The sequence below is a fragment of the Lipomyces doorenjongii genome (genome assembly GCF_038497915.1).
Source record: "Lipomyces doorenjongii strain NRRL Y-27504 unplaced genomic scaffold V1508scaffold_2, whole genome shotgun sequence".
In the NCBI taxonomy this organism is placed as follows: domain Eukaryota; kingdom Fungi; phylum Ascomycota; class Lipomycetes; order Lipomycetales; family Lipomycetaceae; genus Lipomyces; species Lipomyces doorenjongii.
Window position 1 is genome coordinate 372,422 of NW_027118069.1, and position 26,617 is coordinate 399,038.

At 46.6% G+C, this 26,617-nt stretch overlaps 11 protein-coding genes across 11 annotated transcripts; 6 read left to right on the forward strand and 5 right to left on the reverse strand.

Annotated features, from left to right (window-relative positions):
* Positions 1-101: 101 nt before the first annotated feature.
* On the reverse strand, positions 102-3,003 carry V1508DRAFT_408741 (fungal-specific transcription factor domain-containing protein). The gene is made up of 2 exons (XM_066939054.1): positions 1,231-3,003; positions 102-1,177 (listed from the first exon to the last, which is right to left on the reverse strand). Exons 1-2 carry the CDS (start codon positions 2,572-2,574, stop codon positions 377-379), a joined length of 2,145 nt encoding a protein of 714 aa, XP_066798817.1. The 5' UTR covers positions 2,575-3,003; the 3' UTR covers positions 102-376.
* Positions 3,004-5,257: 2,254 nt separating this feature from the next.
* Positions 5,258-8,043, forward strand: V1508DRAFT_347530 (uncharacterized protein; the record flags this gene model as incomplete). Its single annotated transcript, XM_066936695.1, has 4 exons — positions 5,258-5,381; positions 5,445-5,507; positions 5,592-6,515; positions 6,572-8,043. The coding sequence occupies 4 exons, from the start codon at positions 5,258-5,260 to the stop codon at positions 8,041-8,043; spliced, it is 2,583 nt and encodes an 860-aa protein (XP_066798818.1).
* Positions 8,044-8,061: 18 nt separating this feature from the next.
* V1508DRAFT_379587 (polymerase/histidinol phosphatase-like protein) lies at positions 8,062-9,158 on the reverse strand (the record flags this gene model as incomplete). The annotated part of the gene is made up of 3 exons (XM_066937662.1): positions 8,062-8,353; positions 8,406-8,942; positions 9,003-9,158. 3 exons carry the CDS (start codon positions 9,156-9,158, stop codon positions 8,135-8,137), a joined length of 912 nt encoding a protein of 303 aa, XP_066798819.1. The 3' UTR covers positions 8,062-8,134.
* A 1,579-nt stretch (positions 9,159-10,737) lies between these two features.
* V1508DRAFT_408755 (ras guanine nucleotide exchange factor domain-containing protein) lies at positions 10,738-14,608 on the forward strand. Its single transcript, XM_066939055.1, has 3 exons — positions 10,738-11,593; positions 11,647-13,785; positions 13,883-14,608. The coding sequence occupies exons 1-3, from the start codon at positions 11,036-11,038 to the stop codon at positions 14,411-14,413; spliced, it is 3,228 nt and encodes a 1,075-aa protein (XP_066798820.1). The 5' UTR covers positions 10,738-11,035; the 3' UTR covers positions 14,414-14,608.
* A 78-nt stretch (positions 14,609-14,686) lies between these two features.
* Positions 14,687-16,796, forward strand: V1508DRAFT_408756 (uncharacterized protein). The gene has a single exon (XM_066939056.1). It carries the CDS (start codon positions 14,826-14,828, stop codon positions 16,698-16,700), a length of 1,875 nt encoding a protein of 624 aa, XP_066798821.1. The 5' UTR covers positions 14,687-14,825; the 3' UTR covers positions 16,701-16,796.
* A 416-nt stretch (positions 16,797-17,212) lies between these two features.
* Positions 17,213-18,744, forward strand: V1508DRAFT_101266 (uncharacterized protein). Its single transcript, XM_066935824.1, has 2 exons — positions 17,213-17,499; positions 17,559-18,744. Exons 1-2 carry the CDS (start codon positions 17,301-17,303, stop codon positions 18,659-18,661), a joined length of 1,302 nt encoding a protein of 433 aa, XP_066798822.1. The 5' UTR covers positions 17,213-17,300; the 3' UTR covers positions 18,662-18,744.
* Positions 18,649-19,380, reverse strand: V1508DRAFT_408759 (uncharacterized protein). The gene has a single exon (XM_066939057.1). The coding sequence runs from the start codon at positions 19,310-19,312 to the stop codon at positions 18,827-18,829; it is 486 nt and encodes a 161-aa protein (XP_066798823.1). The 5' UTR covers positions 19,313-19,380; the 3' UTR covers positions 18,649-18,826.
* A 118-nt stretch (positions 19,381-19,498) lies between these two features.
* V1508DRAFT_408761 (uncharacterized protein) lies at positions 19,499-21,254 on the forward strand. Its single transcript, XM_066939058.1, has 2 exons — positions 19,499-20,903; positions 20,960-21,254. The coding sequence occupies exons 1-2, from the start codon at positions 19,659-19,661 to the stop codon at positions 20,981-20,983; spliced, it is 1,269 nt and encodes a 422-aa protein (XP_066798824.1). The 5' UTR covers positions 19,499-19,658; the 3' UTR covers positions 20,984-21,254.
* Positions 21,140-23,433, reverse strand: V1508DRAFT_408764 (phosphatidic acid phosphatase type 2/haloperoxidase). Its single transcript, XM_066939059.1, has 5 exons — positions 22,959-23,433; positions 22,759-22,883; positions 22,641-22,700; positions 21,558-22,588; positions 21,140-21,501 (listed from the first exon to the last, which is right to left on the reverse strand). The coding sequence occupies exons 1-5, from the start codon at positions 23,160-23,162 to the stop codon at positions 21,443-21,445; spliced, it is 1,479 nt and encodes a 492-aa protein (XP_066798825.1). The 5' UTR covers positions 23,163-23,433; the 3' UTR covers positions 21,140-21,442.
* A 57-nt stretch (positions 23,434-23,490) lies between these two features.
* Positions 23,491-25,190, forward strand: V1508DRAFT_101332 (vesicle coat protein). Its single transcript, XM_066935825.1, has 4 exons — positions 23,491-23,843; positions 23,912-24,342; positions 24,417-24,837; positions 24,885-25,190. Exons 1-4 carry the CDS (start codon positions 23,832-23,834, stop codon positions 24,984-24,986), a joined length of 966 nt encoding a protein of 321 aa, XP_066798826.1. The 5' UTR covers positions 23,491-23,831; the 3' UTR covers positions 24,987-25,190.
* Positions 24,916-26,535, reverse strand: V1508DRAFT_436655 (ribosomal RNA adenine methyltransferase KsgA/Erm). Its single transcript, XM_066942120.1, has 5 exons — positions 26,390-26,535; positions 26,263-26,334; positions 26,109-26,206; positions 25,581-26,054; positions 24,916-25,527 (listed from the first exon to the last, which is right to left on the reverse strand). The coding sequence occupies exons 1-5, from the start codon at positions 26,484-26,486 to the stop codon at positions 25,189-25,191; spliced, it is 1,080 nt and encodes a 359-aa protein (XP_066798827.1). The 5' UTR covers positions 26,487-26,535; the 3' UTR covers positions 24,916-25,188.
* Between the last annotated feature and the right edge of the window lie 82 nt (positions 26,536-26,617).

The following is a 26,617-nucleotide window of genomic DNA, read 5'->3' on the forward strand; positions in this document are numbered from 1 at the left end:
TTGTACTGATCTGGATGAGCTCCCTGTAGCATTAATTTTTATCCGCTAACCAATGTACTATAACGTGACTGCTTGCTATAACAGAGCACATTTATTGTCAACTATTATGTAACTAACTGCGTCTTGTTATTATCATATATGCTTGTATTAACTTTAAAACTAGATAGTGAAAAGTACGCAGTGTATATCCAAATAACGCGAACGGATTTACATGTGGTATTCGTAGTCTTACATATCTCGACCTAAACTTTATGAAAAAGACTAAGTTTAGACGTCCGAGATCCCTTGTGTACTATGCAGAAAGAATGAAAAAACCCAAACGCACTACATGTATGAAAAAGCCGAAAACCAATATATCCCAATCCAAAAAGTTAGACTACAGAGCTAGGAAATCAAAATTTTCCCATTCTTTGCTCGAGAGAACCTCCTCCCAGGAGCAATTCTTCGTCCAAATCTCTTGCAACACGTCCTTTAGCATGCGCCAGCTGCCACAATGCGTGGCGATAAATAACTTGTCCATTCGTGCAAGTGCAGCAGTCCTGTCTTCCCGCGACTTCAGTTCACAGCCGATGATGAACATCGGCCAGACCATTTGCCGGTCAGGGTCACTTCCAACTTCCATGATTGCGTGCAACTTCTGGAATTCCTCGACTGATTTAGCGATACGACGTCCAGAAGGATCCATACCGGTCGACCGCAGCAAGAAAATCGAGGCTGCCTGCGCCCAACACTGAGTTCCAATCATGTGTTGCACATAGTTGTATGAATCTCTGCCATCCCACTTCGTCAAGCTAGAGTAGTTGCGAATGCGATTCTCTATCTCCGATGAACGGTTCTGGATATCCGCGAAAGACATCGGCTCGGAATTGTACTTGATGTCGTGACGAAGATGGCACGTGTCTGAGATCGCGAGCATGAGCTCATCCGGACATCCCATGATCCCCTCCACACCAGAGTCATCAGTGTTGAGAGGGAAGAAATATGGGCCCGAGAGGTGAGGGGCGCGGTAATCCTTCGCACAAGCCGCAAGAAGAATGTCATACCAAGCAAATATGCGGAAGAGGAACATGCCATTAGACGCAGATAGGACATCCGCAGCCAGGTCGCGATCTTCAATGATTGACGAGAACGCCGCCAGATGGGATCTGACAGTAGCCGACTTGCCAGTATCCATAATCTATATGTATGTTAATTAAATAATGGTATGTACATTCAATGCAGGCCTCATACCTCAAACGTGATTAAGAAGTAAATAACGGTAAGAACAGCAACACCGAGACCACGACCCATCTTTGGCTGATTGCGGATACTAGATATATTTGGTATACCCAAAGCAGTCTGCGTGCTGCTAGATGCCATGCCAGGAGATTGGGCTGTCAATGCATTGGCTGCCGCCCCATTGGGTCCGACGCCAGACACAGCATTCAACACATCACCCAAAAATTTGAGAGTGCGCGAATGATATTCGAGACCAGTAGCATAGTATGATTCGCTTTTGTGACGATTAGACAAGTGCAAGCTAGCCAAGCACAGGAATGACGACAGAGCAAGCTCGTGCGTGCAATACGTGATAGCTAGGCCAGCCAAAGGCGAATTGCTGAGATTGTCTAGTATTGGAGTGAGGTCTGTGAAATAGTATTGCAGTAATTCCTGCTCCTCTGGCTTGATACTCCAGAACATGCCCAGGTCGCGGGTGACAGAAAGCGACTGCTGCTGCTGCAAGTCCATCGCATTTGGAGACGAACCATAAGGATTTTGAATAAGTCTCCCAGCGGTGATCCCCGTGGGCGTAGGCTTTGCTGAATTGATATTGACAATCTCTTCCGGTTCGTCCTTTTCTGTTGGCTCTTGCTTTATATCTTGACAAGCGCTAGCTGGAGTCATCACAGTATCAGGTGTAGCGCCAGGTGAACTATGACTTGTCGCCCGTGAGCTTGGACTTGTAGTAGGCGGTTCTGTCTTGACTTTCTTCGCAGAAGGGTCTTCATCAGAGTTGGTGCGCTTCTTACGAGGTCGTTTAGCACCATCGAAGTTGTTCTGGACAACAAACTTCAGCTCCCTCCCAATCGGCTTGGCCGTCGCATCAGGAGTCTGCGGTGCCGGTTCTCCGGCAGCATCGATCGAAGGGGTTCCAAGATCACGAGCACCGGTAGAGCTTCGAGCAGCAAGAGACTCTTTTAGTCGAGGACGGCGCCTGAAACCGACAACTGGACGCCCTTTCATATCAAAGTGGACACCACTGGCAACATGACGGCTATCGTCCACATCAAAGGATAGTCGCAAGTCGTAACCCTCGCACTGTCGGTTATTCTTAATGCAATTCATACAGAAAGGTTTACCCTCATCACATTTTCTTCTGCGGGCCTTGCACGTCCAACAGCCACTTCGCACGCGAACAATTTTCTGGTTCTGAGGTGGAGGAACGGGTGGAGCACAGGAGGCAATGTTAATAGACGGAGCTTGCTGTAGCGTCGTAGTCATGGTCTGCGGAACTGGCGAACTCGCTTGAACACTGTTGGCAGCGAACAATGGAACCTGGCCAAAAAGGGACTGAGGGAGCTGCGTATTAGACATGGCTGAGGAATATTAGATGTAGAAATCAAGCTGGTGAAATCCCTACGCCAGCACGAGTCGCGACCGTAAAGTACTTCCGCGAGACTTCGCGCGTGCGAGTAGGATAGTCTGAGTATAAACCCGAAAGCACGAGATTAACAAGCGACCAACGTGGCAGTGGGGGTGGAGGGATGTAGAGGAAGTGTGGAAAGTGTGACGGTAGATTTTGTCAGGAAAGGATTTGAAGGTAACTTTTGGAGCCAGAGATCGAGGGAGGATGGTGTCCGCATTGGTGAGCGCATGTCTTGAAATGAAGGTTAGAGTTCCCTGTAGTTGAGCGAAGCTTCGCATTGACTTCGGAAATATTACCAGTAATACTGATAATCGCTCTTAAGAACTATCGATAGACACATTTGCTGATAAACACAAATGCATAAGGTTGTAAGTATGGGGCATAACTAAGCCAACAGTAAGCTAGACTTCAATCCGATAAGCGGACCCGCACATAGAATCGATTGGCCGGTGCGCCGAGCCGCATAGCGAGAGCACCACTCAAGCCAAGTCTGGTCTAGTGCGAGCGAATCACGCTGCAGCCGGCCGCGCGCCGACGCACTGGCCGTAGGCCGCCTTGGCAAACTCATACAGAAACCGAATAAGCACACTTTAACTAATTGGTCTCAGGTCTAACATGGCTTATTTGACACTGCTTGCATGTCTCCACAAAGGGAGACGGAGTCTCAGCGGCCTTAATAGTCTGTGTGCCCGTTAATTCAAGAACTATCAGCGAGGGCATGCGCACACTGGCAAGATGACATTGATTGTAGCGCGGCTTTTGAATAAAATTGGCGATAATGCACGGATCGTTGGCATTGACCGCGGGTAAAAATTATTCACTTCACTTGCTGTGACCACCATCATAAGAAACCCTTATCCGACTGAGTTTTCGTTCCGCTCCGCGCTTCTTTGGTCGCTTCAGCTTCTGCCTGGGCGTAATCATACTTCCAGAACAGCTTGAATCCTCGAGGAAGTCGACGATAGACAGAGTTTCTCGGGATCTTCTTCCCCGTCATCGTATAACTTCCAGCGCTCCCCAAAGGCACTTCATGAGCTTTAATGCGAATTTGCTTGAATGCTATTAATAAAAAGTTATTCTTATGTTGCATTCATCGAATATGTACGCTAAGTTCCTTGGTTGCCCTACAGTCTCGGCTGCAGTAGGTCATTGACTCCTTAATCTTTGTACAATGTGTTTTGGACATGGATACCTAGAAACGTGACTATTTATTCCTTTCGGGATATTCCTTAGCTCTAGACCAAACCATTCGCTTCGCATTCAATGACAAATAGCTTCAAGTCACCTGTAGTTCACAGCTGTACAGAGCCGCACTCAGTTGATATTAATTGGTTTAATGACCTTTTACATATTCTGACTAGCTGCGGCATTACAACGACACTCGTGATACTAATGATCACTTAGCGGATACCTGACGCCTTATACGTGTTAGTATCATTCGTGATCGTGTAGTCTCTGATGTGTCTGCACAGGTGGGCCAAACCTAGAATCCAAAATGGATAAGCTTACGATAATTCACAGTCTACTTGCGCGACGCTCAAGAAATACAGCCTAATGTATCCATGAGTTGAGATCGCCTGGAACCTTTGCGAAAGTGCGAAACTGCAGAGTCTCGTAGTGTATATATGTCATATTTATCCTGCCTCATTTAAAGAGCAGGGATTTACATTCCCATCGTCTTGAATTGAGAGCTTATAATGAAAATATTCTTGCATCTCAATCAGCTATTGACTTGGCCAGTTGCGATTATCTGTTTCCAGACGCGATTTAACTGTGTTCTAGATAATATCTGCACACGGTCATAGCTTAATAGCTCTCGTATTCTCAATGTAAATTGTTCCTTCCTGTTCTTACTTAGCTTTATAGTAGCGACATAAATATACCTCTCGGTTGTGAGCGGTTAAGGTATAGCCGGCGATAGATCATTCAAGTGGCATAGAATGAGTCCCCGATATTAATTGTCATACCCGTAAACTGTGGCCAAGTTTTCGCTGAGCTGCTGTGTCGGAACTTATATCTTGACCAATATTCTGGTGCATTACAGTTGTGAAAATGCAATCGCAACTTCCATCGGATTATGCGTAACAAGCGATCGTAAATAATTGCAAGCAATACTTTTTTTGCAGGTATCTATAGGCGTTAATGGATATCATTGTGACTTGTGCGTTGTTCCAGGCAGTTGATGCGAACAATTATTGGATGGCAACGAAATCTATGAGAGGTAAGACGACACATCTACCACGATTTGCGACCACGAACAAAGTACTTCCCAATCTATTGCACGACCACTGACCATCATATCCCATCGACCTTTTTTGCCATTACTTATTTCAATTTACAATTTCTACATCTTGAATACTATAAAATGTCAAAATATTCGGGGTTTGATGGTGCGTATATGAGCGACAACTCAATCACTGGATAACAACTGATCGACGGACAAATTTACAGAAGACGATTTCTACGACGACGAAGAGGATTATGACCAAGAAGAAGGTACAGTATCAGTTGCGTCTAATGCATTTCCCGAATGTTCTAATTGACGTACAGCCCTAAGTCCAGAGGATCGAAGTGCGTAACTTCAAAACCAACTTAATGAGATCAGATTGAACTCATATATCGACAGAACAAATGGAGGACGCGGTTGTCCAGGTCAAAAGAATATTAAAGGACACAACAGTCACAGAGGCGCAAGTCCGGGACACTGTGTGGAATTACTATTTCGATGTTGATCTGTCAGTTAAGTTCCTCCGAGGTGAGTGCCATTGCCACATTTACTCGACCAATCATGAACGCAGAGGACGCTTATCCGAACTAGATCAACTGAAAAAGCAAGAAAATAAAACAGTGCCTGCAGCAAAACGGGCTGCACCATCAAAAGGTTTGTTAATTTTCTCACATTTTATGTGTCCTTGAGTTTCCTTGGTAGTGGGTTCTAGTTTATAATACGTTGTTTGTACCAAAGCTTTTCGTGAACGGTCACTATTTGCGGATACAGTTACCTGCAGGTGGGGGACGGGTCATTGCTTCAGCGAGAATCTCCGTCTTTCAACACAAAAGTCGTCCTCGATATCACAACAGAGAGTACCGCTGGGTTCGAGTTCTCAGTATGGCGTATCGGTCTTTGATGGAATTCCGTGGAGGCTTCCTATGTCGATGAACACGGATATTACGTATTGCGGCCGCCCGACGCCTAGGATGGGATTACTCGGTGGATCATCAAAGTTGGCGGCACTTGCCAAAGCACGATCAGTGAAACGGCAACAAGAGAGGGAGCAACACCAAGAACAGCAGAATCAGCCCATGGAAGATGTGCGGCTAGCAATGCCGTCGATACCGTCAACGGTCTCGCCATCTGGGTCGTCACTCGATCTCGACACAGGTGTGCTGTCATCGCGGTCCGAGAGCGGAGCATCAGTCTCAAAGCGACTGACCAGTCTCCTAGCCGAACGCAGTCGCGATCGTGGACGCACGTCTTCCCGTGCAATATCACCCGAGAAGCAGTCCTACCTCCGCCGTACAGGCAGCCACTCTCCGTCCATATCGTCACATTCGCCGATAAATTCTGACCTGTCCTCGGCCTCAGCGGTGTTCTCCGAAAATATACCTTCAAGCTTTGCGACGTCGTTATGTCACTCGTCCTTCGCTCCATCGGCATCTTCGTCCGCTACATCTCCGTCGTCCTTTCCTGGCGGGTTGCGTGGGGATGCCGGTGGAAGGACGCATAAGGGGATGAGTGCGGATGAGATTTGGAAGCTGATTACTAACAAACCCTTCTTTTACCTACCAGTCACCGAAAGACAAGCTGAAGAAATTACAAAGAATTTTGATAAGCCGAGTCCTGATGATATCATCAAAGAGACACAGGCAACGAAGGGAGGCACTGCCAGTACGTAGCGACCGTTTACATGGCCGGTTCACTGACCAAACTAAAACTATACTTAGACGCCACGGCCTCGAAGAAAGTTCAACCTCAGAAAGGGAGCAATCGAGCTGGGCTCGAGAGAGATATAATGTCGTTGTCCATACATGATCCCACAGTTAAGGTCCCTCAACCGAAACAAAAGATCAACGTCTTCGAAAAGTTCACATCCTCACACAGAAAGGCGCACATCAACTTTGTCGTTGTAGGACACGTCGACGCTGGCAAGAGTACACTTATGGGACGCTTGTTGTACGAAGTGGGAGCTATAGACGAGCGCACTATACAGAAATACAAACGAGATGCGAATAATATTGGTAAAGGCTCATTCGCGTTTGCCTGGGTCTTGGACCAGAGTGAGGAAGAGCGTGAGCGCGGTGTGACAATGGATGTGGCAATGAATTCGTTTGAGTCGTCAAAAGTCGCTTTTACGATTCTGGATGCACCCGGACATAAGGATTTTGTGCCGAATATGATTGCCGGAGCATCAGAGGCAGATTTCGCTGTACTGGTGATTGATTCATCACCGAACGCGTTCGAGGCAGGATTTATCCAGTCAGGACAGACAAAGGAGCATGCGCTACTCGTGCGCAGCCTCGGTGTGCAGAGAATTATTGTCGCTGTTAACAAGCTTGACAATGCGAAATGGTCCGAATTCCGGTTTGATGAAGTAAAGGAGACGTTACTGGCTTTCCTTAGCGCAGCTGGCTTCTCGGAATCGCAGACCACTTTTGTTCCGTGTAGTGGATTATCTGGTGATAATATCGTCAAAAGATCTACTCGTCCAGAATTGAGCTGGTACAACGACCGCAGTTTGCTAGAAGAGCTCGAGAACCTGACAACTGTTGAACGCGACATCGGTGCTCCACTTCAATTGTCGATCACGGATGTATTCAAAGGAGGCAACTCTTCGAGCGCTATCAGCATCACTGGACGCATCAACGCGGGAAATATTCAGGTTGGAGAAACAGTGCTCGCTGTCCCCAGCAATGAGACGGCTACGATTAAATCTATTACGATCGCCGACCAGCAAAACGACTGGGCAGTCGCGGGCGACAATGTTCAGATCGCATTAAGTAACATCGACATTGTGCATCTTCGTGCCGGAGATATACTGTGCAAGTCATCGAATCCTGTACGGTGCGCCAAGTCATTTTCGGCGAGGATTATTGTTTTCCAGTTGCGAATTCCGTTGATTAAAGGCTCAAATATTTTGATTTATCGCGGTCGTACAACCGAGGCGGCTAAGATTTCGAGATTGACTGCTGTGGTGGATAAGAGCACTGGAAAGATTACGAAGAACAAGCCGCGTCATTTGATTAGTGGGCAGACCGCGATCGTGGAGTTGGAGGTCATGGGTTCTAGCTTCCCGATGGAAACATTCAAATCTAGTAAGGATCTGGGAAGAATCGTGTTGCGGCAGGATGGAATCACCGTTGCTGCGGGAATAGTTGAGGAGATCCTGTCCGTGAAACATGACGCTACGAGGGATTGAGATATCATTACTATATGTTGTAAATATTTCTATGGTTCATATTGTACATATTTAGACAAATGCGTTTTAATTAGTGCGTTCTACTAATTCGTCACAATTTTTCGTACTGGTTCCAAAATGGATCGGTTTTTATCATGGCGACCTTCTCTCGTCGAATAACAGGTCTGCCATTTTCTAGGTCTATGTACGACAGCTCAGTTATGCCTAGTTTCTCAATTTGCTTGAGGGCCTTGTGGAAGTTTATACCGATCTGCGCGATGCCGTGGCTGTCGTCTGACAGGCAGAACTGGCCGCCTTTGTCTAATACCATCTGCTAGAATTAGCATGTCGAGTGACGTTCTCAGCATCGTACGATAATTTACCTTGCAGATGTCAGCTCTGGGATATGGCTCACTCCATCCTTTTCTGATCGCAGCTGAATTGAGCTCAATTAACCCGCCGTATCCAATAATAAACTCCAGATTCCGCTCGACCCGTTCCAGTACTTCTGGCCACTGTGTAATAGTTGTTTCGGAATCTTGCACGGAGAACAGTCGTATTAGATCAAAATGTCCCACAATCGGCGGTTTCAAATCGACAAGCATGTCATACTGCTCGTCAAAATACTCCGCATACAGGTCTCGAGGAGTGCCAGCTCCGCATTTCCGCATGGCAAGTTCCCAAGTCGCTACGTCGAAATCGATGGGGATTTCCTTGACATGGTGGACTGAGCCGACAAACATGTCGAAATTATATCTGCTTCTGAGGTTGGCGATTAGGGATTTGAAATCCGGGCGGATGTAATCCGTTTCGCAACCTACTAGTAGGGTGATTTGGTCAGCGTATTGTGATTGTAGACGCCTAGCATGGTGGTAGAATTTGTCAAAATTGGACTCGAGATCGGATATCTGAAGATGTTTCTACAACATGGGATTAGAATCGTGCGCGTGAGAAGAAATGTAACGAGATAGGAGAATTACTTCTTCCGGATACAGATCAGCTAGGTTGTTGCGAGGAATATGTTCTGTCAGGCAGTAACTTTTAAACCCCCGTGCGATGGCTTCCTTGACTATATCGTCTAAGTGATCGTTTGCGTGGAGAATATAATCTCCGCTGTGTGAATGATGGGACCGCATCGATTCCTTATGAATATATGTAGTCTCTAGACTGCCGAGATGATAAAACATGTTACCCGGACTATATCGTCGCGCAAAACAGCGCAGATATGCCGTAGGTGCTAGGTAACTGTTACCCTCCTGAATGTGAGTTCAGGGTTTTTGAAGTGGCTTAAAAAGCAATGTCGCGAACTTTATTCGCGATGCGATGCGAAGCGTCGCATCCTCGGGGTAGCCTCGGACAGTTTGGAAAGGTATTAGGTGTGGTTTCATCTCTTAGGTCGCGGAATGCGCTCTTCAAGGCTGGCAAAGGTCGAGTCCTGTTCCATTTTCAATTATTTCTATGATGTCACGTAAACCGCAAAAACTGGCGCCGAGCCTATGTGATTGCTATATTGTAGATGTCGATCTCGTTTCTGTACCATAGTCTATTTACTTGCATTATTTGTTTATATAACATGTACATGTTAACGGTACATACTATTCTCCGAGGTAGTGGAATTGGCCCATGTCGTCTTAACTCTCGTCGAAGTCAATTAAACTCTGCAGATTTATGAGTCGACCAACGACGAACCGTGGTCGAAGCTTCGAAGACTAACGTAACGCATTCGACACCAACTGAATAGAAGTCGCTAGCGCGAACCCTACCGGGGCAAATCCGGAAGGACCCTCGGATGGAAGGATTGATTACGGCGTACCGTCGGAGTCCGGAGGGTATCCGGTGGAAGCTCAAGGCCTGAGCCACAGCATCCAGCACCAAATGTATACTCGCTTAACGCCATCGGCCTCTGGGCAGAAATAATGTATTACAAACTGGCGTGTACGTATCGCACTGGAATGTGTATTTGTGTAGGAGACTGGGGGGTTCGGACGCTAGAATTAACGCAGGTAGCGCTTGGAGTGGGGCGTAGCCGATGCAACCGGGGAAGAGAGGGCGTTCTAAGCGTTAAACGACTGCCACGTGCGGCGGCCCGGCGGCCAACCGTGTGGGGGGGACTTTACTTTGGTATGTGGAACGAACATCAGCGATATCACTAGCGACGCAACGTGCAGTCTCTTCCACGCAGAGAGAATGTTGTGTCGACGGTATCATAGAGTGGATGCTTTGCTAAGTTGAGGATGATGGGACATTTGCCGCAGTCAGATTTGATGTCTGTGGTGCCCGGGCCAGGGCCAGGGGACGATGTGCAGTAGTACAGGCATTAGTGTGGCGCCAGGCGCTGTCATAGGCGCGTGTACATCAGGTTGCCTTTGTGCGGAGCGAACGTTACAGCTTGTCCGCCATACCGCACTGAGCCTAATTTGATAGTTGCGTTTTCGTAGTTGCCGTGTTCCAAGGCGCGCTCCTTCAGGGTCCCCCCACTGTCGGAGATCCGGACCGCGCTTTGAAGGTTTCTTTCGCGGTTACAAAACAAAACGTGACGGTAGTTTAGCTAAGGCGCCAGCTTAAAGTGGTCAGCGCGGAGTGACAATCGTATTGTCACAAGTGTGAAGGGTTAGGGCATTGCGGCTGAGCCGCGCTGCCAAATTAACAAGTCAAGCTCCAGCGGGAGAATTGACTCCGTCTTACTGGGACTCCCCACGCTGTCGACTAATTATTCCCCCCCCCCCCCCCCCCAAATCGTGGGAACTCCGGCTCCCCGGCCTCGTAATTTCCGTACACTCCATCTCGCGTGCGCCTCGCGCGTCTTCACGGCCTTGGCTATATCTGTCGTGCTCGTCGCCATCTCTTCCAACATCTTTGATCTCGACTTGATCTGAATACAGCTCAAGCAGCACTCTATTCAGATATTTAACTCACCTTAGTATTCCAAGTGACCATTCACCGTACGACACTGCGAGAGTTGCGAGCAACATTCGTAACCTCCTGCCAGATCTTCTGTCGCCAGTGATTCCCCATGGCTCCCTCTGACGGCGATGCGATCGCATCTGCCGCCGTTACCTTATCCGCCTCGCGTTCAACTTCTGTTTCATCTTACGATTCGGCCCATTCGTCTGAAGTCGAGATAATATCGGACAACATATATGCACAATATTCTGACGAACCGCCATTATTGTTTGTTCGTGCGCTCTACAACTACACGTCCGACGAGCCGAACTCACTCTCATTCAAGAAGGGGGACGTGATATCAGTTTGCTTACAACTTGACACGGGCTGGTGGGATGGCCAGCTCGGCGAAGACAGAGGTTGGTTTCCCAGCAACTACTGCGAGGCCATAGATGTGCACGACATAAGTGAGGAAATTATTGCGTCCTGTCGCTACGACGAACCTGTTGACGAGGATGAGTACGAAGACGACGATGAGGAAGGACAACAATCACCACGCACTATTAGTCTCTCTAACGCTGATCAAGTTTTGGATTCAGATGCTCGACGGTCGAGACCACCAACATTGGCTCAAACACAATGTATGCCTAGTGTGACCATCGCGTCGCCGGCGTTGCTCTCATCACAAGTATGGCTATCTAGGCTGTTCGTTATGTCATACTGCGACTAACAATTATCCAGCACTCCTCAGCTGACACGGTATTGCCCCGAGCCTCGATCGCTAGTCTGACGCTTTCAGAACTCCGCCCCGGATTAACATGGGACGATATACAGGCTGCCGTTATATCCACAGTCGAGCGACTTCTAGAAGCTCTTCGATCCTACCAAAAGTCCAATTATCGTGACCGTGTCGACGATTTATTAGATTGTCTTTCAGCCGTAATGACTGGCGCCGGATTTCCGGGATTCGCTGTCGGCCCAGCAGACACACAGTATCATCATGCGTATCGACAGCTCATGGCTGCTCTTGGTCGACTAGAACTTTCAGCCGAGCTAGCGTCGGCAACGGATTCCACGCAAAGCGATCATGAATGTGAAGCTGAATGTGAACGAATATTGGCTGCCACGGCACGATTTGTATTAGTGGCCCGACACGATCGACCGGAGCCGGTGACAAGGCTTTTGCCCGGATTTGTCGATAAAGCTAATGTCGGCGGCAACTGGACTGGCAATGGAGTGCTCTCGTCAGCCTCTTCCCTCTCGCCACTCTCGTCTACTTCGAACTCCTCGTTCGACAATTTCTGGGGCTGCCAACGCAATCGCGAAAATTCAACCGTATCGTTAATGTCGTTGGATGACCAGTTTCTCGATTATGCAGAAAACGAGCGCTCCACTATCACCAACGTCGCACGAGATATACTTCGATTTTTGGAGCAACCGTACGCGAAGTCATCCGATGAAGATATACTGATGGAGAAGGCGTTACGGACCATGGACCTCGTACGGACGTTTCTGGCATTCCTGGAATCGATCGACCTGACACCGCTCTCAAAACCAGTGTCACTGACTGTTAGCAACTTTCGTGCTCAAAAGCAAAATTTGTATGATGCCATGGCCGGATTTGTTCTCGAGACCCAGAATATCACATTGCTCACCGATCCTGCACCATCGCTGACGCGACTCCAGGGCCTTCGCAACGCCGTCAAGGAAGTTGATGCGTCGGTGCAGGCGATGATGTTGGTCATTCAATTACTTGTTCAAGAAAAAGAGCTCAGGGATCTCAAGGGCCCCAATGCTATACTTCCACAGCAAGCTCTTCACGGTCAGCAGCGGTCGAGCATCAAGGCCCCGCAACCCGAGACGTCGTACTTTGCTTTCCTTGGCGAGGATGAACGAGATCAGACGACTCTTGATCCTATTCCGTCTGGTAGCGTCAGTAGTGGCGCAAACAAGAGCGGCATGAAGGTCAGGCAATTCTTTGGCCACGAGCCGCCTTATGGGAGTGTTGCGTCCGCTCGGGATGGGCGAGACGTGACGCCGTGGTATTTAGAAAATGAACACGAAGATGAGCTGGTCTATGACGCCAAGGGCAGCGTCAAGGGTGGTGCTCTGGTCGCACTTATAGAGCGGCTGACAAGACACGACTTCTTGGATACGTCATTTAACACGACGTTCTTGCTCACGTACCGAAGTTTCACAACATCTCGCACGTTCTTTGAAATGCTTATTGCCCGATTCACAATTCAACCGCCCGATGGACTATCTGACGAAGAGTTTGAGGAATGGCTTGATCGCAAGCAAAAGCCAATACGTCTACGTGTTTTCAACATCCTCAAGATCTGGTTGGAGCAGTACTGGGATGATCCATTAGATGAATCAGACGCGGATGCCGCTATGTCCCGTGATATTCTTTCGTCATTAGCGGCATTTGCAGTGCAGCTCATACAGCAAGTTTTTCCAGGAGCTGGTGCGCTCACAAAGATCGTTCGCCAAAGGCAACAAGGCCACGAGGTATCGAAACGCCTGATTCTCAATCTTGGTGGATCAGTTCCACTGCCTATCCTACCAAAGCGCGGTTTGAAGAAACTGAAGTTCACATATATCGACGCTCTCGAGTTTGCTCGGCAGCTCACAATCATAGAGTCGCGGCTGTACAACCGGATTAGACCGTTAGAGTGCCTTAACCGAGCATGGAGCGCCAAGCGTAATAGTTCTGTAAGCTCGAATGGATCGAGCAACGGAGCTGCACCGGCGGAGAATATCAAGTCTCTAATTATATATTCCAATCAGCTAACGAATTGGACGGCTCAGGCTGCACTGACACAGACTGATTTGAAGAAGCGTGTCAATGTTATCAAACACCTCATATCTGTCGCGGAGGTAAGTGCGCCCATCTATTTATTTATTTATTTATTTATTTATTTATTTATTTATTTATTTATTTATTCCTTTTACTTTGATCCTAACTGCGGCTTAGAAATGCCGACAACTTAACAACTTCTCGTCCATGACTGCTATCATCTCTGCTTTATATTCAGCCACTATTCACCGACTCAACCGCACTTGGGAGCAAGTCCCTCACAGATCACAAGTCATGTTGGACAACATGAACCGTCTAATGAATTCAAGTCGAAACTTTGGAGAATATCGTGCAATGCTGCATTTAGTCAACCCTCCATGCGTTCCTTTCTTCGGCGTGTACCTCACCGACCTGACGTTCATCGAAGACGGAAATACCGATATGCTCCTTAACCAGGCTAGTGACGCACAAATGATCAATTTCTCTAAGCGTGCCAAGTCCGCCGAAGTCATCCGCGAGATTCAGCAGTACCAATCAGTTCCTTACGCTTTGGCACCGGTTCCAGAGCTACAAGAAATGATAAAAGATGGTCTCGCGAACGCGCCGCCTATCGAGACTTTGTACGATATGTCGTTGAGCATCGAGCCTCGTGAACGGGGCGACGATGACAAGATTTCAAGGTTATTGCAGGATAGCGGGTTCCTATGAATACGATAGTTTACGAGATTGTGATGCAGTTTTTCGCATGACATTTGATATTTACTGTTGCCGTTGCATTTGTTTGTTGGAGTCCGAGGGTACTTCTTTTTTTGAGGGTGTTTACGGTTAATTGAAGGTTGTTTTAGGATTATATGATGTGCATATACCGTGTTGGTTATATTAAATAAAAGTTTTGATATAATATCTGTTTTATCTAGGCAATGGCGCCTGTTCAAGTCGCGACAAACCGTCATGATAGTACTGTAGACATTTTTTTGCATTGCCCAGCACTCGAGACGTGCGGCTCACAGGAAGACTATAGTTCCCTATGACGCACCTCAATCTTCTTCAGCTCTTCCGCTCTTTCGCTATTTGGACATTTGACTTGACATAGTCTCAGGCAAGCGACAATCTGGTAACAATGAGTGGGACACAGGACCTACGCGATATTCTCTCGAGCCTGAAATCTCACGATCCGACGTCGCAGTCCAAAGCGCAGGCCGTCCTGCAATTCGCCTCACTCCTCCAGAACGAAGCTAGCAGTGACGCGGCACGACGTGAGCTGGAGGTATATCTTCATGACCTTCTCAAGTCTAAATCTACATATGCATTGGCGTTTGCAATAATGACATCGCTGTTCCACATTAACGTTGGGATCGCGAGTGAGATATTCATGAGCTCGTCACGTCAGGTTAATGAGTTTATGTCCGGGGATATGCTAGGAGATATCGATGTCACTGAATGGTTTCTAGAGATGCTCTCTGCTGCGTGTGCAGATAAGCTGTGCCGTGCGGAGGTGGACTCTAAGTACCGGGTGGTAATAGACAGGGCTGTTAAAAATAATCACGGCAGCCAGAGCTCGAAGGCGCTTGCGGCTTCGATTCTTGTGAAGTTGGCGGCGACACCGAAACCGCCGCCGGTACAAGGTTCAGCCACGACTGTGCCTGATGGAGCAGGTGTGGATGTGGATGCCTTGGCAGCTATGCTACGTGCAATTGTGGTCGACAAGCGAGATGATAGTGCTACTTTCGCGAATGCGTTGGAGGGACTTACGTATTCCAGTCTTAACGTGTCAGTTAAGGAGATGCTGGCGCGCGACAAGGATTGCCTAAAGGTGCTACTGGACGTACTGAAAGAGAGAGTACCTAGTATTGCGCCGCCGTCTGTTATCTATGGCGTGCTGACAATCCTGTCAAACCTGACCGCCTATCCAGCGTTGCAAACAAAAGAGGGAACACAGATCAAGAAATTAAGGTCCTATGCGAATGCTGGGAAAGAGGCTAATGACACTGAAGAGAAGCCGGAAGCAATTACAAGGCGATGCAAAGTGTTGCTTGATATGAATGTCATATCGTCGCTTGCGCTATGCGCGCCGTCTGCCACGATTAACGGCCAGATTGGTATTGGAGCAATATTAAAAGCTCTCGCCACGGAAAAGAAGCACCGAGCGCTTATCGTACAGCAAGGCGGAATTTCCGTTATCCTCGCCGTCCTTCAACCAAAGGCGCCCCCAACATCGTCAACGTTCACCGTCAATACACCAAGTACGACCAACACCGCCGCCATTTCGGCACTGTCGAAACTGCTCATATCAGTCAATCCCTCGCATGCGTTTTCATCTCGACATTCACCGGCCGTCGCTGTTCGTCCACTGTTATCCCAGATCGACGCGAATCTGGAAGAAGTCACATTATTGGATGAATTTGAGTCATTGCTCGCGCTTACAAACCTTGCGTCAATGGACGCCAAAGGCATATCAGAAAATATCGTCTCCCAGGGATGGTCTAAAATCGAGAACCTAATGTTAGCCGATAACCCCATCATCCAACGCGCAGCGACAGAATTGGTGTGTAATCTAGTTGCTACCGCAGCTGGTGCGGCGAAGTATCTAGACAGAGACGATAAAGCTTACAAGAATCGATTACGTGTGTTGGTAGCGCTTATGGATGCCGAGGATTTAAAGACACGTAGCGCGGCATCTGGTGCTCTGGCGATCTTGTCGGAATGGGGACCTGCGGGTGATGTATTGGCGCAGGACGAAAGGAGCTTAAAAGGCATTTTAAGGGTACTTGCGGAGGAGGAGGACGAGGGAATACTACTTCGTGGAGCAGTGTCTTTGAATAACATATTATGTGGCGCGAATCCTGAACTAGATGCGACACACGAGATAGCGAAATTGGGTGGATTGGATGCTATTAGGAAGGCATTGGATAGAGGGCCAGCGGATCCGCAGCTCGCAGACTTGCTCCGTGATTCGACGGCGAGAATTAAGTCACCAAGGCAGAATGAGACGTGAATCATAAAACAGTACAATTTTGTATATAGTCTGTATCATACGAAACGATTGGGAATAAAATTGGGCATTTAACGTTGCTCTTACTTTCTCCACGAACTAGGGAGCTAGCTAAAGTAGCACGGTAAGCCATAAGATGCAAGTTGACGCGGCACTGGAGCCTTGCACTTCATCTCATGGGAAATCTCACATCATTGTGATAGCCGTAATCGTATAGGAGACTATAAAGCGAATAAACATTTATTCTACAACTCGCGCCAAAAATTAATTTACATGCAACTTAGTTTGATATTGGCATCGTCACCACTTACCCGGCTTGCGCGTTGTCACGGGACGGTCATATTGTAAACAAACCAATGTAACGCAGCTCAAATTGACACAACAAATGGACCTAGGGTTACAAGACGTGACTGAAGCCCATCCATAATTCATCAAGATATCCTCACATACCATAATATATGGCTACTGCTGGCGTATATTGGCTATTGACACACCCTTGGTTCAGCAATTATAATTACCGTCAGTCTTAAAAGTGACGACCAAACGTCTCAGAGCTCTGGATGGCAGAGCGACCAATAAACATTCCCCATCGACGCGACCGCAATGCCTTTGGAGGAACGCGTCATTGAGGACTCTGAGGAAGATTACGACCATTTTTCGGATAGCGATAGTAGCCAAGGGTGGAATCATTCTGAATATCTCAGACTAGCTCGGGAACAGATGAAAGATGAACTGCGGCAGCGACGTTCGAAAGGCCGGTCAGAGCACACTGCAGATGAACGTAGCATTCCAAACAGTAATGGTATCTGCTACTTTAGACCGGACTTTTTGTTAATGTTGCAATGGATTAACTGGCTATAGAACAATTACGAAGAGAAATTAATGACGCGCAAGAAGATCTGCAGAGAGCGTACTCCCATTTACGAAAAGCGACCATAGCACCTGCTTTAGATGACATTTCCACCGAACACAGTATATGGGGAGAAGTCAACATATCGTTAACATACCCAGAGTCACTGGAACTACCGCCATCGTATTCTGATGTACCAGCATCGAATGATTGTGTTGTCTTTACACATTCAACGGCATCACAAGACAACAAAGAAGCTCTCTCCATCTCGGCTAGACAAGGTCAGTGTGGCAAGTTATTCAACGTTTTCAGTGACCGCGAATCTACTGCAGATAGCGATGAAGGAGATATCGAGAAAGAATTGGCCGACACAGGCGTCATAGACGCAGCATATATTACTGAGAAGCCCCGCATGCTTCCGCCTCCCAATCCCTCCGAAGGATACTTATCGTCTCCACGAACAAACGGAAAGGAAAACATCAGACATGATTATAAAGATAGTGCAGTCAATCAGGACACTGCCAGTCCAGCATCTCAACGGTCGCCAAATCGAACGTTCACAAGAAAGAAACAATCAGAAGTTGCAGATGATGTGATATTATTCCCACCCTTCCCAGTGAGTTCATCATTAGCAGAGACAGTCATTATTTCGAGCAGCATGCCAACTGACATGCACGACGATCATGATGCCGCTCCCATAGAGATTCAAGAACCGCTAACAAAGTCGCCATTCGCGGTGGACAAGAAACGAAAGCAGCTTGTCGAGCAAAGGACAGATCATGAGATCAAGACTGGTGCGAAGAAGCCGAAGGTCCAAACAGGAGAAACTACGATATATGAGGATGTTGAACAGAGACATGCTCCGACAACCTCACGATTATCTGCGACAAAGGATGAGGTCACCGATAATTTCGAAGTCAACACGGCAGATCTAATTGTGAGGCATGATGTAGAGCAGGGAATCGGACATAGTCGGCCGAAGGCCGAACAAACGAAGCAGATGATGGCCATAAAGGGCAAGCCCGGACCCGTCTTATTCAAACAACCAGCATTCAGAGTGGGCTTATCTAAAAGAGACCGGGTGGACTCGTTACATGCATATCTTAGACGATAACGCGTATTTAATTATTTGCATTCTGCTATTGTACAATGGTGGTATAGGCGCTGGTGCTGTATGCTTACATCCACGATGAATACGAGCCATCATGTAAACCCAAACAAAATAATACGCCATTTCAAATGCACACATAACTTCAACGCTTGACTGCCACTACATTCTTTATGAACGCCGAATCTGCCACTTGACGTCGGTGATCATAACTTCCTCGCCGGCCTTTTCATCGTAATCGAACCATTCACCCTGACTTAAATCGACTTCTTCAAATATAGCTCCGTTTGCCTCACTCTTACAAGTCCATGGCCCCTCAACTTTGAATTCCGTAAATTCTAGCCCACGAATCTCGAATTCAACTACATTCTTCCATTTCGCTGAATCTTCAATTGTATATGGAGTTGGTTTACCCTTGAATGATGCTGAACTTTCACGTCTACATGAGCGACACCGCCAAACAAAATTTGCTTCACCACGACTACCAGAAAGATCATGCATTTCGTAAGCTGTCAGATCGACAAAGTTGGGATGTGTTTCGCGGCACGATGTACATTGCACTTTGAATGAATAGATGTACGGAGCATCTGGGGAATCGACAGGCAGGAGATCGGTAACACCCGTAAGTTCTGCAGAGATGGCTAGTGCAAGGGGCATCTGTGCAATATGTAATTGGACTGGCTGTATTTCAGACGTGTTGCTAGTCTTCGAAGAGGTTGTCCTAGTGCACGTTCACTAAAATGTCAAATATGTGCGTTCGTGAGTCGCTTAACTTGGACAACAGAAAGGGTCTTGTACTGTTTACGACGGTCTCTAAATTGTAATTTTCTCGTCAGGCCGTCTCAAAGTTCGATGAACAGGTACCACAACCTCAAATCGTGAGACACGACAGCTCTCTTACACTGGATGACTTCTTTGGATTTGCCATTGTCGATAAGAATTTAAAGAATTTAAATATCTAGGGGAAGCAAGGCATTGGTAATGCCCCCGTGACCGTTCTCATATGCCGCCGGCTTATTCTAACCATGCATGGCCATTCACGCGACGCAATGCATTATCTGCACAGTCAACGGATGTGTCTATTCCGCGGATGCGATTGTCGATCCGGAAGCTGGTGTACCGGTTCAATATACTATCCCTGATGCTAGTGTTGATGAAGTCGGTTAGGGCACCTAAGAATGAGAGGACCAGTAAATCAATCAAGGAGGCTAGACGGGCGTTATTTATGAAATATAACGCGACAAAGGCAACTCTTTTCGTGGAAGATGAGGAGAGACGACTCCAAATGGAGAAAGAACATCAAGCGAGGTTTGAGACGTTTCGGCGGACCGTGCGGCTATCTAAAGTCGAATTGAAGATCTATAATACATTGATATCTATGGGTGTCAATATGCTTGCAATTGACATAAAGACAATGCCAATGAACAGTGTGGACCTAGCCATGATGATTGTGAGATTGCCCGAATCAGTGGAGCGATTAAATTCTATGGAAGAGGATGATTTAGGGCGATTCTCCATCTCGATGCCTCAACGACCTGTGTATAGGCATTTCGAGTCGAAGCGATTAAACACAACCATATCTGCTATTTTGAATTCACGGGATGATCCATTGGTGTTAGAAAAGCTCAGCGATCTACTAGTTTGTTCGTCGGTTCTTCCAGATCAGGCATCGTTCGACACAATGATTCGAGGTTTAGCAGTAAAACAGCACCAAGGAGTAGCAGCTTTAATGGTTGTTGATTCACTCCTACAATCTGGATTAGAACCTTCTACGCACACATTGGTCAACATAGTTCGGGTAGGCGTCGAACTAAGAGACGCCAACATTTTGCGGTTCATGATTGCTCTGCTGGATAAAGTGGAGTCAAATACTAGCAATGGCAAACTCATCCACCAATACTTTCTCCATACGAAGGTAGTCGAAGCGTTGATGACGGCATGCATAAAGCTGAAGGAACCGCAAATATATGCTATGTTTAGGCAAGTGTTCATCAAAAGAAAAATTCATCCTACGTTGTCTATGCTCATAATGGAAATTCGCTTTGGGTTTTTGACAAATAACGATCATATCGCGACTGATGCGTGGAGGGTGTTAAAGCATATGGATGAGTCTGGTGTTGCGAAATTGACTCTAAAGCCTTGTCTATGGATGGCGAAGCATGCAGAGCGCACTGGCAATATTGAAGTTATTCGCGACATTGTGGATATTGCTAGTAAGAACAATATTCTGCACCAGTTGAAATTAGAGGTAAGCGTTCTTGTTGGATGTCATGTACTTGTTAGATGTAGGACTAACAATAGTAGTTGCGGCGGGATGTTGCGCAGTGATGGTGACGCTTATACTTGTAGATTAGTTGGCTTTGGGTTTGGTTGTATATGTATGACTATGTGCGGATAGCCTGGATAGGATGCTCCTTTGTAAATAGGTTCGCTGTGTTATGTATGATCTTGGTAGTGTGTAGTTAGGGCATAGAATTGGCGCAATTTCGATTAGGACTACATCAAATTTATGAAGGTAGTGTACATTATACTCAGATAAAACTGCAGCACTCTTGTAATTTAGACAGATCTGTAAATTAATCGATTTATGTAATATGGGAACACGATAAAACTAAAATGTCCATCAAATACACCCTAACCTAATGATAATATACAATAGAGCGTAATGCATGCATATTCCTCTATACTACAAGAAAAATCCAAAATGAAAGAATGGAAGAAAACTATCAACTGTTTCTTAGGAATGTGCAATCTTCTAGAAGGACGTATAAGATATGAAATCGCCGTCTAGAATCCCAGATGGTAGAACGCCCACGAGCAACCTTCAACTGCAATCCAGCCGATTCCTAAATAAAATATTAGGTTTCCACATACTACAGACTTGACATAGGAAAATACGCGCCTGCATATACAATGAGTTTAGTGATGACTTCAACATCGTACTGTACTCGTGGCTTTGGTATCTGCAAGAAAAGTCCATCTTCATCCAGCTCATCCATAGCATCATTTGTTTCCGCTGTATGTGCATTGTCGGCCTGAATTTCGAGAGACTTCCGTCGTTGTCGCTCTTCACGATAGGCTATCGTTTCATACATATCCGCCGGACTCTGGGGCCCAACCGAATCGGATCTCATTCGCGTGATGTTATGAATCAACGATGGAATTTCTCGCGCACCAACGAGTGTGCTGTCTGGGATGGAAGAAGGAACCTTGTGGTACTCAGAAGCCTTCAGAAAAAACTCTCGGGGCATAGATAGACCGATTTTTTCAATGAGGCGGAAAAGCGGCGGAAGAACGGCATGCAGGGTCTTCTTCATCACAGCACGCCACACGAATATTGCAACAATGCCGAATGCCACCCGAGCAAACGACTTGACTATTCCGGATTCGGCGTAGCTGTATGGAATGTTCCCAGGATATGGGGCCGCAGTCATAAAAGGAGTGCCCCAACCGTGCCATAATGCCATGTCAACTCCTAAAACCACTCCAGCGAAAGCTACGCCATCCTCAAAGCATGGACAGGGATCCACCGGCTCAGGATGAATTCGAACAAGAATCAAAATGATAGGAGTAATTACACAAGGTGCCAATGGACCAGGCCTTGTTATAAATTGGTCGATCACGTCCGCAAAGGTCCACCGAAGATAGAAGATCAATGCGCCGAGAATTGCTCCGGCAATAACGTCCAGGAAGCCATGCATACCGCAATATATGCGACCAAGAACAATGCTACCCATATATACCCACATCAGAATCCTAAGCAGCATTAATGAGAATGGCGACATGAAATCTAGATTTTCGCGTGCGATATAAAGGATCATCAAGGCCGCTGACACAGCATTCGTCGTGTGCGTACTCGGGAACCCATACTCAAGAGCCGCCGAGCCTGACATAGTAATACGATGAAGAGGTGGTGACAACGGTCGTGGAAGGCTCGATATATACGTCAGCGTGCTCAATATTTGAACCAGAGATTGTTGCGTACCAAAAAAAATCCTTCATCATGCCACTGATGAGCACGCCAGCTGCAAGAACATAAACAAGACTGGTTGTTTTATTAGAATCGTTATACTCGTTGGAGATGGTGACACAAGTCAACTAACCCTCTACCAATATGGGCATAACCTAACCAGAAAGGCATCGGAAGCATGATAACAAAAAATGTATGTGTGCCGAGATTGGCGGTTAGTGCGAAGTAATCATCTAGGAATTTTGATCTCGTATGTTGCTACAAACAGTATGTAAATATACGTACCCAAAATGCAACAGCGTTAGTTGTCCAGATAATAACAGTTCTTCTCACCTGAATCCATGCCAATCGCGGTGTTTCCCATCGAACCAATGGTAACAATAGCTGTCTTGCTCTAAATCTCGACTTGGCCATGCTCGATTTGTAATGGTCCCTACTTCGATTCCCGGCATCTTTAAAGTTAACCGTTTCATATCCCTCTACATTATCTGCTAAAGCCGCCTTGGTCTTAGAAACCTGTACCGGGGTTCGCGTCATAGTGCGCCTGGACCTCCAGCGGATAAGATGTAGCTTGTGTCTTCACCATGCACTCTAAAAGCGACACCGGAAGAGTCGAATGTATCGATAGCAAGGTCAATTCCGAGAGTTCAAACCTGGGTTGACCTGTATCTTAGCAATTGAATCAAATACAATGAATGTCGATGAGTCGCGATCTGTCAATTACTGCCAATCTGGGACTCGGCACCCCAAGTGTACCGCATGGCCGTGCGCATTATTGTTACAACAGCCGCTGCAGGGTCAGGGTTGTTCATTTGTCAATATTGGCACGGCCACAGTGGCAGTCTACATGGCATAAATACGGGTACTTGATTCCGATAGAGCTTTAATCACCACATGATAGCACAGATAGTTTATCCGACAGGAACATACACGTGCTTGCAGGAGGTACCCTACTGATTATGGGAATTCATGTACCAACTTTAAAGGTCGTCCTATGTCTGCCTCATCCTCGATCCTTCAGTTCATAGTAGTCATCATAGCGGTTTGAATATGGGGTCAGTGGTGGTCGGCTGATGTGCGTCAATGCCATTCAACGAGCACAGAATCTCACGTATTCATCTCGGCCGTATCTTGGACTAGCACAGCTGTCCGGATATTTATCTACTTAGCGGCGTCTAAGTGTAAATAGACCCAATTGACCACACCATGGACTTCTTGGTATGGGACGTCGGGAGCGTCTTGTTCGTTTCTGCTTCGACAATTGATACTAATTGCACTGAGTTTAGCTCTGTTTGGCTCATTTTTGCGAAATACACGGACCAACACCGATAATATGCACACAAGCAATTTTAGATCCTCTTTCAACCTCATCCACCACACCGCCTTTGTCACGGGCATCTCCTGATTCTGTCAGAATTGGCGCGTCGGATGAAGACCGGTCGGCTCAAACTTATTCATTGAGCACTTCCTCGCCAAGTGGCCAGCTGGCGAATCTCGCGCCTCTTGCATCCTTTTCTGAAGAGCTTGCTGCTGCTGGTGCTGGAGGGGGTTGCCCGTCGTGTTCTCTTTCATTTCCGACGGAAACTTCTGTTTCAGTTCTACGCTCCGTTGAGACGACGATTACGTCGCCTGAAGGGACACAACTTATTTATCTGTCTACTCCAAATGCAAGGTCGCAAGATCGCTACTCAGCTCTCCGGCAATTGTGCATGAATAGGTAAGTCTGGTATTGTTTTGCATTGTTTACTGGATGAAGTAACTAAAACGAATGAATAACTTACACGGAACTAGTTTATCGCTGGATCCGTTGACAAGTGACACGACAGTCTTCTTCGGTGACGGTCAGATAGGCTATGCGATCGCTCTATTTTTCCGAATCAGAGACGAGATGGCTCGTGGGAGCAATCGCTCTTATGCCCTCATTTGTGCGAATGACCGTGAATCTCAGCTCCAAGACGCCTGGCATATAATCGTACCAGCACTTGAGGATATTTCGCGTTGGATTATTGCTGAGGCTGATGCCGCTAGAAACTCCAAATTAACTGAGAGCGCGAATAGTAACGATTTGGAATCAACTGCAAGAAGCTCGGTCGTTGGTCCTAGCGGAATCACGCTTCCTGACATATTGACAGGGAACGGTAGGTCGGATAATTACCTTCGCCGTCAATATGAACCGAAGCCAAGGAATCTGGTCGATCTGACAGGTCGCAAGGTAAGGTTCTATCTGAGTTTTAGTTGAGCAGTTCTAAATTAATCTAGGATATTTTCATTCATATACATCTTTCATTCGCGGTTATACTCAGCACACTTTCACGGGAAATAACAAAAAGCGTTATCAGAAGTGGATTGTCGAGATTTTGACATTTAAATCTACAAACCAGTATTATTTGTGCATTGGGTTGTACCATACGATTTAGGGCCCACAGGTATAATTGCTACATAGCATATATAGTATGTACATATTATAATTAACTAGTCTAAACCACGATATACAAAAATAGCCTGACTCCGTAAACATTTTGCCTCTGTACAATTTTGACGCCAATTATGAGGTATCTACGAACTATAGGAACTGGATAACGTCCCTCTTAGTCCGACTGTCCAAGTCATCTTCACCCAAATCGAACAAATGCTCAGGTTTATATGGCCATACCTTAAATTCTTGAAAGATCTCAACAAATTCATCAGGCGCAAGCTGGTGAGTTGTTTTATTATATAAATGGCCCAACCGTGACTCAAAATATTCTCCTGCACCAGCACCAAGTGTATTTATAGAAGTACGCAATTGCATCTTTGGAGTGATAAAAAGATTTCGCAGGACATACTCCATCTCGTGTGCGCTGATCTCACTTTCCCACTCTCGCTGCTCTTTTGGTTTGACATCAAGTAATACAAGCGGACCCTTCGTGTATTATTAGCCGTTCTAGTTCCAGCATGCAACCAAGACGTACTAACCTTCATGAATGTATCGTCCACGCTAAATTTTATAGGAGCATTTCGCAAAGCTGGTATTCTTTCAAGGAACTTGCCCGTCTTTGTGTCTTGTCTCTTAAAATCATTCGCATCTGAGGCGGCAACGACATCGATGTCGGCGTAAAGGGATACCAATGCACTCAGTTTCCCCCTTGAAGGTTCTTCAGGAGTCGCAACAGCTCTGAAAGCGGCAGTATCGCGCACCCATAGTAGCATTCGTATGCGCCCAAATTTCTGAATCCAATTCCGGTACGCGATGCACGTGATGAACTGTGATAAGAGCTGCCCTCCTTGTGCAGTAGTAAACTGTCCAGTGTACAATAATGACTTGTTGACTTGGTCGAATGGAACATGCTCTGGTTTATATGCGCCGTATCTCTCTAATAGATTGTAAACTTTCCATTTGTATGGATCAACTTGTATAACCTTAGAGGCGCTGAGATCTCGATTGTAGCCCTATATAGACATGCATATTAGCCAAGCAAGAAAACAAAACAAATGCCTTCATACATCTTTATTCCAACTATAATAATTGTCAAAACTCTCGAGCATAACATGAACTTTTGGTTCAAGATGTTTGTGCAGGGCTCGCGACCAAACGCCGCAACCTATCATGGAATTAACTATCTCCGCACGAACACAGGTATGAGATTGAAGTACCGACCTGGATAGCAATCTATAAGCTCAAAGTTTTTGTTATAATCTTCATTTAGCTTCAAATACTTTAGTATCTCCTCTATACGATGCATTAGCTCATCTAGCTCATCTCCGGTCAGCCGTGAGTAACATACCTGATTTCTCGTAATTCACCATGTTTACCCGCTGATGAGCCTTCCCAATCGCACCCCTCCATGTGTTTGGTAAAACCCCCGGGTCTCCTAATTTCATCCTGGTCGAGCGTCAACCGTCGATGATACGGTCGAGGTTTATGTTTGTAGCCGAGGAATTTTTTTGGAAGCTTCGGATTTTAAGGTTTATCTCTCTCGAACTCCCAACTGGCTAACTCTCGCCTTACAAGC